Raw genomic sequence first — 13,321 nt, forward strand, 5'->3', positions numbered from 1 at the left:
ACTCCTTCCACTCTAGGCATGCTGGTCTCCTTGCTCTTTCTAGAACATACCAAGCACATTCTGGCCTCAGCTATTGGTATATGCTGTTCACTACATGTGGGAGTGCTGTCCTGTCCCCATTTAGCTGAATGGCTTATTTTCTCACTTTATTCAAAACTCAGCTTAAATGTCACCAATGAGAGAGAATTTCCATAACCACTATACATAAAATAGCAATCCCTTTTACCCTACATTACCTTTGATGTATTAAATGAAGAATTGGTGGGAATGCCTGACTTGCTGTTGGATATTTGGGTTTAGTGTTAAGCTAGGAGGTCTGGACCAGAGTTGTAGACTTGGGAGTTTCCATTACTCCAGGCAAGGACAATAGTGTTTGTAATGAGTCTAGAGGTAAGGGGAAGCATGGTACATTCAAGTGCCATGTGGGACTCTGAAAATGCAGATTATCTGGGTCTCACCCAACATCTCCTGAATAAGAATCTCTGGAAGTGAGGCTTAGCTATATGTACATTGACAAAGTTCCACATATGATGCTGATGTGTAGCCCTGGTTGAGAATCACTCCTTGAAAGATACATGTATCTCCACCAAATTTACTAGTAATCTCCAAATTGCCAAACCAGTAGATACTTTATATACTTTATGCACCTCACTTGACCACTCTGTTGGAATCGATAGTTGATCATTCAACTTCAAATTTTACTTCCTTAGCTGCCAGGCACCACATACCCATCATTCTCCTGACTTCATTCTGGTCATTCCTTCTCAGTCTTATATATAGACTTCATTCCTCCCAATCTATTAAATATCTGTGGCTCTACCTTTCTTTTTTATCATTTTTTTTATTGTCATTCTATTACAGCTGTCCGGATTTTCCCACCTTGCCCTCTTCCATCCATCCCACACCTCCCCCAATCCCACAGTCAGTTCCCACACTGTTGTCCATGTCCATGGGTCATTCATACCTGTTCTTTGTTTAGTCTCTACCTTTCTGTCACTCAGACTTTCTACACTATCTCTGGTTAGGCTCATCCATTCGCATGACCTAAATCTGTACATTACAAGTGCCCATATTTCTATTCTTGATCCATAATCTCTTTGAAGCTCAAAACCTGTATATACCATTTCCTAGATTACCATTTAAATATTACATGGGCATCTCAAACCCAAAGTACTCAAAGATTTTAAATGTTCCCTTCATATTTCAGAAAATGACACAATTAATAACCTACATCTAATAAGTCACTAAGTATTGTTTATTCTATATTCTACTAATCATCCACTTTTCTTCATCCACACAGTCCCTATCTTGATTCAGGCCACAATTATCTCTCAGCTGATTTAGTGATAGATTGTATTGCAGTTTATGTATTTATTTGTATTAGACTGAGTAATGAAAGGATAAGACCACTCATTTATTCATTCAATTAGTATGTATTAAGGGCCTACTGTATAGCTTATTGTGTCACATTCATCTCTGTCTTTCATTTTTTTAAAGATTTTATTGGGGAAGGGAGGGAGAAAGAGAGGCAGAGAAACATCAATGTGTGGTTGTGCTTCGTGTGTCCCCTGCTGGGGACCTGGCCTGCAACCCAGGCACGTGCCCTGACTAGGAATTGAACTGGCAACTCTTTGGTTTGCAGGCTGGAGATCAGTCCACTGAGCCACACCAGCTAGGGCTCTGTGTCTTTCTTTACATCAAGTATATTGCCTGACATTAAGTAGGTACTCAGTATATGTTTGTTTTATTGAATTAAGTATACTATGTTACAAATGAGAAAATAGGGTCTAGAGACCTTCCAAACCCACACAGCCGGTTGGGATACTGGAATTTACATTTTCTTACTCTTAGTTCAGTTTTCTTTACACAGGACCTCATTGTCCCACCATCCTACAGTTCTATACTCTCCCAGGTCATTGTTTTCTCTCTGACTTTTCTATGCCATTTTCTTATTATTGGTGATATTACTCCTACATTTGTTTGCAAGCATCTGTGGAAAATAAAATAACTATCACCATCCTCATAGGTTTTTTGGTTAAGAAACTATATTTCCTTAGCATTGCTTACTTCTTCTGGCATCACCACTGCTGAATCAGGATGCCCATGGTCAGCTTTTCACCTGACACTTCTAAAGAGCTCCTCTTGACTTAAGTAGAGTATGGATAGAACTGGTCTCATACAGGAACTTACAGGCTCTCAAATGGATTTGGACTCTATTCTGGGAAAAAGAGAATGAGGAAATATTTTCAGAATTTGTGCAGAATATGTGTTTTATGCAGAAAAATAGAGAGGATTGGTTATTAATATAGGCTGAGAGAATGTGATATTTGATTCAGTTTGTCGATGAAGGTTCTGATAATGATTATTTTAGACACTGACTTGGACTATATCATACACAGTTGGTTTTTCATGTATAATCTATTTCCACTTGCTACAATTTAGGAAACCTAAATAAGCTTAGTACATTCCAGGAATATGTATAAAACATGTGGGTGGTGCCTTCTAGAGAAAATTTCTGCTCTTGTTAAGGCTATGAGTGTAGGGTACCCTCTTAGTATGGTTTATAAAACGTTTTCACATCTTTGTGTCTTTGTTCATTCTGTTATCTCTGTTTGCAATAGTTTTTATTCATTCATTTATCTATCAAATATTTTCTGAGAATCTTTTCTGCACCAGGCATTATACTGAGTTTGGGAGATTCAGTGATAGTCCTTTTTGCAGTTGATCCTGTCATCCTTTATATTTCAATATCACCGTTTCTAGGGAGCATTTCATAACCCCCTCAATACTGGATTAGGTGTATTTCCTCTTTGCTCCTTTCCATAGCACTTATCCTTTATTATATTTGTGTATTTGTCATCTTCCCTACTAAATTATGAGCTCTTTCAGAGCAAGGATTCATTTATTAATTAAATATTAATTAAAAATATATAGTTATTATACAGTTGACACTTGAACAACACATTGACCCCCTGCACAGTTGAAAATCCACATATAATTTGTGTCTCCCCCAAAACTTAAGTTGTCCCTCAGTATCCATGGAGGTCTTGATTCCTGGAACCCTGCAGATACCAAAATCCACAGATGATCACCTCCCCTATATGAAGTGGAGTAGAGCAGTCAGCTTTTTGCATCTGCAGATGCCCAAACAGAGATAAAAAAAAGTACAGGTGTTTATTGAAACATTCAACCTGTCCTATGTTAAAAGGAGAGAAGTAGAATGTACAGAGTTGAAGAATAACATGATTGACTATCAGAATAACTTAGACTTAGTGCTCTAGAAATTAGAAGTTAGTTTTTGAACATAAGAATAAAATGTGAAAATAAGCCAGATTTAAGGAAGATATATTTGGCATATATCTGTTCCAATTTAAAGCTGGACTTTGAAAAATAAAAGGATTTCAAATTGAAATTATCTCTTGCCTCTCCTATGGGTCTCATTTGGGTGAGAAAAATTTCTTAATCTTAACATCTACGGTTCATTATGCACTTACTATATTTCAGACACATGATATACCTTTTAAATGCAAGACTTTATTCATTTTACAGGAAACAGCACAATCCTGTGATGTAGGTACCTCCATTTTAAAGATTAAGAAACAAGCCCAGAGTGATGAACTGAGTTGCCTAGTCAGATAGCTCATAAAATGAGAAACAAAACTTTGAACCCTGATCTGTGTGACTTGAATCCAGTAAGTACAGTGCTTGTATAACGTAGATGTGCAATAAGTACCCATTAAAATGGGTGAATGAATATATCAATAAATCTATCCTCTTCTATGGATGAATTTACAGATTAGCTTTATTGGCTTTCATGGCCTTGATAAACTCAACTCAGTGTTAAGAGTAAGGCAGAGGTTTGAGCCACAAAAGAGAAAAATTTACAAAGGAAAATCTTTTTACTCTGGAAATTGACTGAAAAAAGATCTGAATTTGTTTAGAAATTATATATACATATATATATAATATATATGTATATATACACACCCACACACATATCAACAGAACAGTTTGAAACAACATTGACACATACGTACTCACTTGTGCATGCAGACCTACACAAGCATTCATGTTTTTAATCTCATGTTTTCTTTACCCTCTTGAGAAGGTGTAAATAGAATGTCAGAGCTAGAAGTTATCTTTACAATTACCTAATCAGATCACCTCATGTAAATGCGGAAACTGAAGCACTAGAGGTAAAGTAAATTGCAAAGGTCACACAGGGAATTAGAGTAAGATTAAGAATCTGAGTTTCCTGACTCACAGGTTTGTTTTACTCTTAACTGTCACCATTTACGTTCTCAATTTTATCGATGGGATAACCAAAGCATCCTAAGAATGTTGATGGTCAAGCTCCTGCTACTTGTCCATTGAAGCAGGACTTGAAATCAGATCCTTTTATTTTAAATATAAGGCTTGTTTTCATCCAAGTGCTTCTGTCTGGATGCCCAGAAGGAAGATCCCTTCCTACTGAATTTAATAGTGAACAGAGGATAATTTACAGAAAACTTCGTCCTTTGATTTAAGAGAGAATGTCCAAAGCTACTTTATTTTCAGATGCTTGGCAGTCCCAAGAAGGCTCACTAGAAGCAGGAATTCTGTCTTCATTATTGAATCAACAACATCTAGCACAAAGGAAGGCATTCAAAAAATATTTGTTGAATATATGATATTCTAAAGGCAGAAAGGAACAGTAGGCTGGTTAATGGTTTCCCAATGGATGATGGATGGATAATCATTATTAATGCTGAAAAAGTGGGAACGAATGTAGAAAAGAGGTGGGAGAAACCTTTAAACAAAGGAGAAGCTCTGTCTCCATCTGATTGAAGCTGCAATCACCCAGCAAGGGCTGAGTGGCTTGGTAGGACTGTGGTTGGCAGAGATATTTAAATAAAGCCTCCTTAAAATGTTACTCCCCGCCCCGCCCCCATTCCCCTTTAAATTCTGTTTCAGTCATTACCCAGGGACCGGATACAGAGATTCCTATGGGGAGTTCTAATGGGTCGATTCAATTCAACTGGATGACGCCACTTAGCCAAGCATTAAGAGCTACAGCTCCGGGAAAACAAACGACACAGAGAGAGGGAGAGAAGGAAATTATAACAAGGAGCAATAAATCCCTTCTCTCCCATCCTCCCCTATAACCCATTCACAAGACCTCCAGAAATCACCTACATTCACAAAACAGCCAGCTAGCTGAGGTGAATACGCTGCAATCTCTCCCTTCTCCCCCCTCTCTCTGCAGATTATATACCAACACACCCTGAGCTAAATAAATAATCACACACTATCGGTATCTATTGCTCTGTTTAGATACCCTGTGTCTACAACTGCAGTATCTGCTGCTTCGGTTCATCTGTCAGATTGGAGGAGACAGAGGCGGAGGTGGAGGCGGAGGCAAAAAAGGAGGGGGAGGAGGTAAAGGAGGAGGAAGGGGAGGAGGGAAGGGGGAGGGGAGAGGAGGGGAAGGAAAACGCGGAGGAGGAGGGGGAAAAGAAAGAGGAGGAGGGGAAAAAGAAAGAGGAGGAGGGGGAGAAGGGGGAGGAGAAAGAGGCGGAGGAGGAGGGGGAGGAGAAATAGGAGAAGGAGGAGGAGAAAGAAGAGGAGGAGGAGGTGAACAACTTACCCTGCTGAGCTTTCTTTGGGAATACGTGCATGAAGATTTAGGTCTGCAAGGAAACCTATACAAAGTATCTGCCACTACAGGTCTGACTCTCCTTCCCCCACCACCGTTTTTTTTTTTCCTTTCCGTTTTCTCTGCTGTGTCAGAAAGACCGAGACAGAACTATCTCTGTTTCTGGCTCCACTGCCGGTGAAGGAGTTTTCATTCAAGACTTTCTGAAAAGAGGTGGAGAAACCTAAAGACTCAGGAGAAGAGGTCCTTTGAGCCAGATGGGGCATTAATTCTTCTGCTTTTCTCAGAATGGATAGATCCTTTCCTCAAGGTAAGCCATACAGATTAGCTCTTAAGGACCCCAAAATTCTTTCTATGCACAGATTGCCATTCATTCCAGCCATCGTCTGTGTGTGTGTTCGTGTGTATGTGTGTGCGCGCTTGTGTGCACGCGCACAAACGCAAGCGCGTGGGTAAAATGAAATGAAAACCATTTAAATGAGATTTAAATGAATCAGCCCTTGCAGAACACTATTCGTGTTGGATATTTATAAATCAAAATTAAATTTCAAAGTAACGTTTTTTTAGCCAAATGTCAATTTCATTTCTAGCCTGTTGTTGACCTTTCAATGCATTTTAGTGCTTGCCTAAAGCCCCTTATAGCGCAGCCTAACCATGCAAACTGAGGATGTAGGGAGAGCCCATGCTGAGGCCAGTCTGGCTGCCCAGCGGGTATCTTGTCAGCGTGGGGCTAGTCAGCTATTGGCTCACAAGTCTGGGCTGTGCATCGTTCAGATTTCATCACATCACCTTGCCCTGGGTAGAAATGGCGCAAGCTGACACGGCATAACCCCCTACTTACATTGAGTCAGAGCAGTGATTTAGAAATCTCTGGATCCATGCCTGGGTGTATGTGCACATGTCTCTCTATGTGGCATATGGAAATTTTGTCAAAAGTGAGAACCTGTGAACATGTCTAGTTAGCTAGTAGGCATTTGATAGAACCTAAGGCAGTGATTTACACTCCTTTCTATTCTTCTAATTATAATTATCATTCACCTTTGCATGCTGCAAACTGAGTTGGATGAACAGAAAACAGTCCTTGAACTCTTAAAGAGAAAATCTATTTTGAATTGCAAACTACTGTTGCTTTTCTGAGTACATTAAAACTTCACTGAAACATAATGGGCTATCACATGAATTTAGATATACCAGGTGTTAAATTGTGTTTTTTCAAAAAGTTAGCAGCATACATACATGCAAATAAGGTTGAGGCTAGCAGTTTATGCAGAAGAAAGTATTAGTCCTTTCCTGTGTACCTCTATATAAACATTTACTAAGACTTTATTGTAATATTCTACACATTTTGCGTGTTCTATTTCTTGGCCTCTCTAGCTGTGATATTATCTAGATAGTGACCTCAGTGACTTGGATTTAGAGGTATTTTATTCAGGGTTGAGAGTTGAATAATGAGAAAGTAAATAATTTTTTAAAAAGGACACTAATTCTTTATGAAAGAACTTTGAGACAGAAATGCAACCTAAGAACCCAGCATAAAATATTTAGAGCATCAGGGCAAGAAGGGGCTTTTAAAATCTTCCTTTCATATCCCTTCGTTTTGCAGATGAAGAAACTAAGGCCTGGAAAAAAAAAGTCACTTGCCCATAGTCACAGAGCAAAGTAGAGCTAAAGTCAGGTCTAGAACTTGTTTCTTGTCTCCTATAAAATGACTTGGGATTCAAAGAAAGATTTCTGCTACTTAAATGAACAACTATCATTTTCTTACAGATTAGAAGTGTGTGAATTCATTTGATATTACAATTTTTTCCTGTATTTCTCATCACTAAAACACCTAGATCTTTAAAAATGCCAGATCCTCAAACTGCAAGACTCCCTGGTTTGAAATAAATTGCTATGATTCTTAATGAAACTATTAAAGTAATGAATAGGACTAGGGTAGCAAAGTGACAAGTTAAGAGTTAAATGTGGTGAGAACCTGGCAGCTCCAGCAAGATGTATGCGGTAGGAGGGAGGCCCAGTCAGTGGCTGAGAGGTTAGTAATGTAAACTATATACAACTTGGTATTTGTAAGGGGGGGAGTGCTGTGATAGAGATGCAAATGCTTTTGCACAGAGAGGGATTTTTAGAGAGCAGACTTTGGAACAGTAGAACTAAGAAAACATATAAAGCCAAAGTAGAATCCCCCTATGTTTGCTTTCAGTTATTCTGAGAAGGAGTGTATATAAGAGCAGAGCACAGAAAAAAGCAACACACCCCAGAGCCGTTAAACAGTAAGGTACAAAACAGCATTGAACCCATGGGAGTGGGAGAACACAGGAGCCAGGCTCTCCTTCTTCTCTTTCCCCCTCTTCTTTGAAATCGAGATTGAGTCATATTGTATCAGAAAGGGTTTATCATAGAAATCAGAACTGTCTTAAGGTGTTAGCATAGAAGGCTTTAGATAGGAAAGTTTTCAACTTTAGTCTCAACATGGCAGATTTTAGGTTCCAGGGAGAAAATACAGTTTTCTTCGACTAACAGTGTTTCTTGAATGGGTTAGTTTTCTAGTCCCTAAATTGACATAAGAAAAGAAATTTCTGTTTAAGTTGAACATAGCAAATTTCAGGGCTATAGAAAAACTGTTGAGAAAGTTATGAGCACCTGGCTAGAGGGACTGAGATGGGAGTGGGTTTACAATGCATCATTCATTACTGCAGAAGTACTACGTGACAGAAATCACTAGATCCCATCAATGTGCAGCCAAGACTTTTAATCACCTTGGCTCCTACTTAATAATATATGATATGTATATTTTGTCTCTCATTTAATAGAATGTAGAATTGACCAACAACAGAGTCAGTTTCTTAACTGTTGCTGCTCACAGTGAATGGCCCTTTAATGGGTAGATTTCTAAATCATAAACATGCATGTAGTAGCAGTTTTTCATCTGATCTATATACTGCAACAGTCTCTTGCCTATTTGTTTCTCAACTTTTTTTCCCCTCTTACCTTCCCCTACAGTATCTATTTCAGTTCATCCTCTTAGCCAGATTGGATTCAGCACATCCAGAATGGCAAACAATTTATTGTCATCCAATCCAGTTTTATCCTACTCAACACCCTGATTTTACCTAGGTCCTACTGCCCACTGTATTGTGGATCTTTCACAGTCCATTCTAATAAAAGGTTTTACAAGGCAGGAAAAAACCTTCTGAGTTCATCCTATCAATTCCCTTGCCTATAATCAAGACAGTAGTACCTCATCATCCCAGAACAATGTCCAAAGCTTCCTTTAATCATCTAATCAAGCATCTCAACTCCTAGTCTTTCAGCAGTCTAATCAATATCCAAATTCACCTTCTTAACCTAAACACTATATGCCCTTTTTCTGCCAAGACAGGATCCCTTTTGAACATGGTTCTGAGTCATTTCTATTATGACCCATATTCCTCCAAACTTAGCTTTCAACCTTCTGAGCATGTCCCTGAGATGCGTAGTGACATCCCGGGAATCTCATATGATTGTTTCCTGTAGCTTTGAGAACTAATGTGCCTTCCTTTGAGCTACTGATTCTTGGAATTTACAATATGTTTTGAATCTAGTTTCCTTTGAGAAACTGAATGAGTCTAATATATCCAGCATTTATGTTGTTCTTACAGTGTAAAGGACCTGAAGAGCCCCACATTTTTTATCTGATCAATGGAGAATAAACCCATTGTTTATAAGTTTGTCAAAAGACCCTTCCCAATCCAAAGCTCCTACATCCATATACACTGCATGTCAACTGAACAATGTGTCCTTGTTTATTTGGGTGCTCAAATGAAAACTACCTGTTATTTTCTAATTCTGAGATTATGAATCTTAATAAAGATACAGCAAAGGTAGAGGTGGGAGGCTTCAGGGGGCTGTGATTCCAAGTAAATAAAAGAGACAGTTTGCTTTTGAATGCCCAAATAAATATACAAGGGCATACTGCTCAGTTTATTCCCAAAGACTGAAGATGTAAAAGGTGTAGATGAAGAGATTCTTTTGTCAAATTATGTAGTTAAAGAATCATAAACAATAACGGGACACAGTCCTTCAAAATCGCTTAGTCCATCCCTATAATTATATAGATAGTGAAACTGTGGCCCAAACAAAGCAAGTTAGTTGGCAAAAGTTATGTAGATATTCAAGTCTCAGACTGTCCATAGTGTTTATCTGCATTCTCTGTAATGTGTTAAATAACACCAAAACAACTAGCTAAAACGTGAAATTATGGTCAGACTGGTTCTTTGATGTGATATGTCATAAAAGTTATTTTTTAACCAAATTAAATCCTCTTTTCAAAAAATGAACAGATGTAAATTCAGCTACACAGGTTTGCCTGGGACTATAGCTTTGAAAGACAATGAATCTGGTCATATTATTAACCACTGAGTCCTTTGTGAACTGCATCCTTATTTACCCTGTTGTTAAACTTTGAGCACATTTCAGTGTCGTGTTTGCTTGCTTATGGAAACTTAATCAAGCACTCTCCTCTCTCACTTGTTCATTTATATTACTCATTCAGGCTTTCCATCTCATACAGTAGTGTGAGTAATCAATCTATTTTGAGACTGCTTGAAAATCTGATGGATTTCAAATATGTACTTTATTCATGCTGTTGTTTCCTAGGTCCTAATGCCTTCAGGGTAACTCTTGGATTTGTGTTTAGGTTTTCTTTGTATACCTTTTTGGCTGTTCAGTTTTCCAGGTGGTGTAATACACTAATCTACTATGTGTACAATATTTTCCTTATGGTCACCATTATCAGTACTAAGCTCAATCAAATCCTTCAGGGAATAACCACCAACACCAACTCTTCTTGATTGTGGCACAGTAAAGACACAAGCACATACTTTCTTAGCTTAAATCTGGTATAAGAACATTTCTTCTCTTTAAGAAAGGCAGTTTATTGTGTTGTGTAAGGTAAAGATAGAGAAAAGTATTCCAAGCAGATTCTGCCAAGTAAATCCCATCAATAAAAACTTGACTTAGGGTGGTAATAGGTACAATTATGGGTAATGTTTAAAATAATTCAGGGCTCATCTTGTATGGTTCTTGCAGGTCCAGTGTCACTTCTATGTATAAAAATGTTCGATTCTGGAGGCACACTGCCATTTAGAAAGAATTACCTCCTAAATAAGATAAATCAGCTTATAAGATGAGGAGAACTGCAAGATGATTAGTGTTGGCATCCTTGCACTCTACTGAAGCTCTTTTTTTCCTATCATTCTACAGATAGCCTAATCTCTGCCCTTTGTGTCTCTGCCACATCTCTGCCATTATTGCATCTTACTTGCTTGCCTTTATACAATGAATCAAGCAATATCCTTTCTGACATGTTTATTTATGCTTATCACAAACTTCAATAAAAGGAATATGAATATATATATGTATATATATATGTATGTGTGTGTATGTATATATATGAGCAAATTGCCATGGAAGACATTTGAAGCTTTCTCTTGAACATCAGCAGCACATCAGCATTGCTTCAGGAAGTGACCTTTACATTTGAAGTTAAGGTCCATTTTTATTAGAAATTTGATGCTCAAGGCCTAGATTTCTCTGTTAGCAAACTTCTGAATGAGATAGCTGCTCCTGTGACCCTCATCATATGATGGAATACAAAAGAAATCAATGATCTGATATTTGCCCCCAAAGTGCTTTATAGTCTAGATGGGAAGACCAGACTTGCCTGTAAAGAAGTAGGTGATGTCAATTACAGAGTGAATGTGTAACATGAAATCTACTGCAAAGTGATTGAAGGTAGTGGTGGTGATAGGGCGGGAGCTTTGCAGGTTCCCTGCAAAGTATTAATGCCTGTGTGTTCTCATTAATCGTTTCTATTCCTTCTCTCCTAGGATTTTCTGATGTTCCCTAACATCCATGTAACTACAAGGGCTCTTTATCACCATAAGTGCCACTCTGACCCAAAACCACTCAGAACTCAAGAATCAAGGCGAAATGGATGCTGCAGTGACAGATGATTTCCAACAAATTCTGCCTATTGAACAGCTGCGCTCTACTCATGCTAGCAATGATTATGTGGAACGGCCTCCTGCCCCCTGTAAACAGGCCCTCTCAAGCCCTTCTCTTATTGTGCAAACCCACAAATCTGATTGGTCTTTGGCTACCATGCCTACTGCTCTCCCCCGCAGTCTCAGCCAGTGCCATCAATTGCAGCCCTTGCCTCAGCATCTGAGCCAATCTAGCATTGCCAGCTCAATGTCTCATAGCACCACTGCCTCTGACCAAAGGCTCTTGGCCAGCATTACGCCCTCACCTTCGGGCCAGTCCATCATCCGAACCCAGCCTGGAACAGGGGCCTACCCAAAGGCTGATGGTGCTCTGAAGGGAGAAGCTGAGCAATCTGCAGGGCACCCCAGTGAGCACCTCTTCATCTGTGAGGAGTGTGGGCGCTGCAAATGTGTCCTCTGCACAGCATCTCGCCCTCTCCCTTCCTGCTGGCTGTGCAACCAGCGTTGCCTTTGCTCTGCTGAGAGCCTCCTCGATTATGGCACTTGCCTCTGCTGTGTTAAGGGCCTCTTCTACCACTGCTCCACTGATGATGAAGACAACTGTGCTGATGAGCCCTGCTCCTGTGGGCCTAGCTCTTGCTTTGTCCGCTGGGCAGCCATGAGCCTCATCTCCCTCTTCTTACCCTGCCTGTGCTGCTACCTGCCTACCCGTGGATGCCTCCATCTGTGCCAGCAGGGCTATGATAGCCTCAGGCGACCAGGTTGCCGCTGTAAGAGGCACACCAACACTGTGTGCAGAAAAATCTCTTCTGGTAGTGCGCCCTTCCCCAAGGCCCAGGAAAAGTCTGTATGACCTTCCCACAAAATGGATCTAGAGCTTTCTCCTTCTAGCCCCCATCAGCAAAGCATCGGCTTCATCTTTGAAGAGGGGAAGGAGGAGTAAAGTAGCCAAAGTTAGGGCCTCGCCAATTTTGTTCCTGCAGTGTCAGGGGAATGGCCAAGTACATCCTGGTACAGGATGCCTTGTTCTTTCTCACAGTATCTATTCCACTCCTCTTCAACATTTTTGCACGCTGCCATCTCAGCCCTTATGGCTGTCATGGCAAATTCAGGTGATATATAGGCATGAGATTTGAACACTGAGGACTGACAGAGCCAGCAACGTGGAGGTTTAGGGGCTCCCCAATGTAATGCCTCTCGATGCAGGCTCTGAGCATCCCTCTGCTTTCCACAGTGCCTTTGGAAGCTTTCTTCTCAGATGGTTTTCACAGGCCCATGTGGAACAACATTCAATATTCCAGGGAATCTGACCCCTTCTCCCCATTGAGTGCCCTTCTCTTCTTTAGTCCTCTCTTTATCCTCTCTTCTTCTTTCATTACTTTGTTCTGTACTCCTTCCCTCTTCATTCTCACCCACTCTACTTTTACTTTTCCTCTTTTCTTTCTCTATCCCTTCTTTTCTACTCCTTCTCTCCCTTTCTCTCAGGCTAATCCTTTCTCTGTCTGTATTTCTATCTTGTTTGATCTATCTTTGTCTCTCTCTACCTGTCCCTCTTTCTCTCTCTAACATGTCCAAAAGTGCTGTTTTTCTGTAGGTGTTTCCTTTAACGCCAAACTTTGCTATGCTATACTAGTTATTCATTTTTATTAGGGGAAATGGATTACTGTAATGAAGTGATCACTAGCAATAGTCTATATCCTGA

General features: G+C 39.7%; 1 protein-coding gene across 1 annotated transcript; it reads left to right on the forward strand.

Moving 5' to 3' along the window:
- The first annotated feature begins 5,895 nt into the window (after positions 1–5,895).
- On the forward strand, positions 5,896–13,103 carry SPRY3 (sprouty RTK signaling antagonist 3). Its single transcript, XM_054572230.1, has 2 exons — positions 5,896–5,945; positions 11,503–13,103. Exon 2 carries the CDS (start codon positions 11,606–11,608, stop codon positions 12,470–12,472), a length of 867 nt encoding a protein of 288 aa, XP_054428205.1. The 5' UTR covers positions 5,896–5,945; positions 11,503–11,605; the 3' UTR covers positions 12,473–13,103.
- The last annotated feature ends 218 nt before the right edge of the window (positions 13,104–13,321 follow it).

Source organism: Pteronotus mesoamericanus, unplaced genomic scaffold, assembly GCF_021234165.1.
Source record: "Pteronotus mesoamericanus isolate MK-2021 breed Mesoamerican mustached bat unplaced genomic scaffold, CSHL_Meso_final contig_226, whole genome shotgun sequence".
Taxonomy (NCBI): Eukaryota; Metazoa; Chordata; class Mammalia; order Chiroptera; family Mormoopidae; genus Pteronotus; species Pteronotus mesoamericanus.

Bases quoted from the DNA above. Each gene is read 5' to 3' on its own strand.
- SPRY3 (XM_054572230.1), top strand. From the start codon at position 11,606: ATGGATGCTGCAGTGACAGATGATTTCCAACAAATTCTGCCTATTGAA.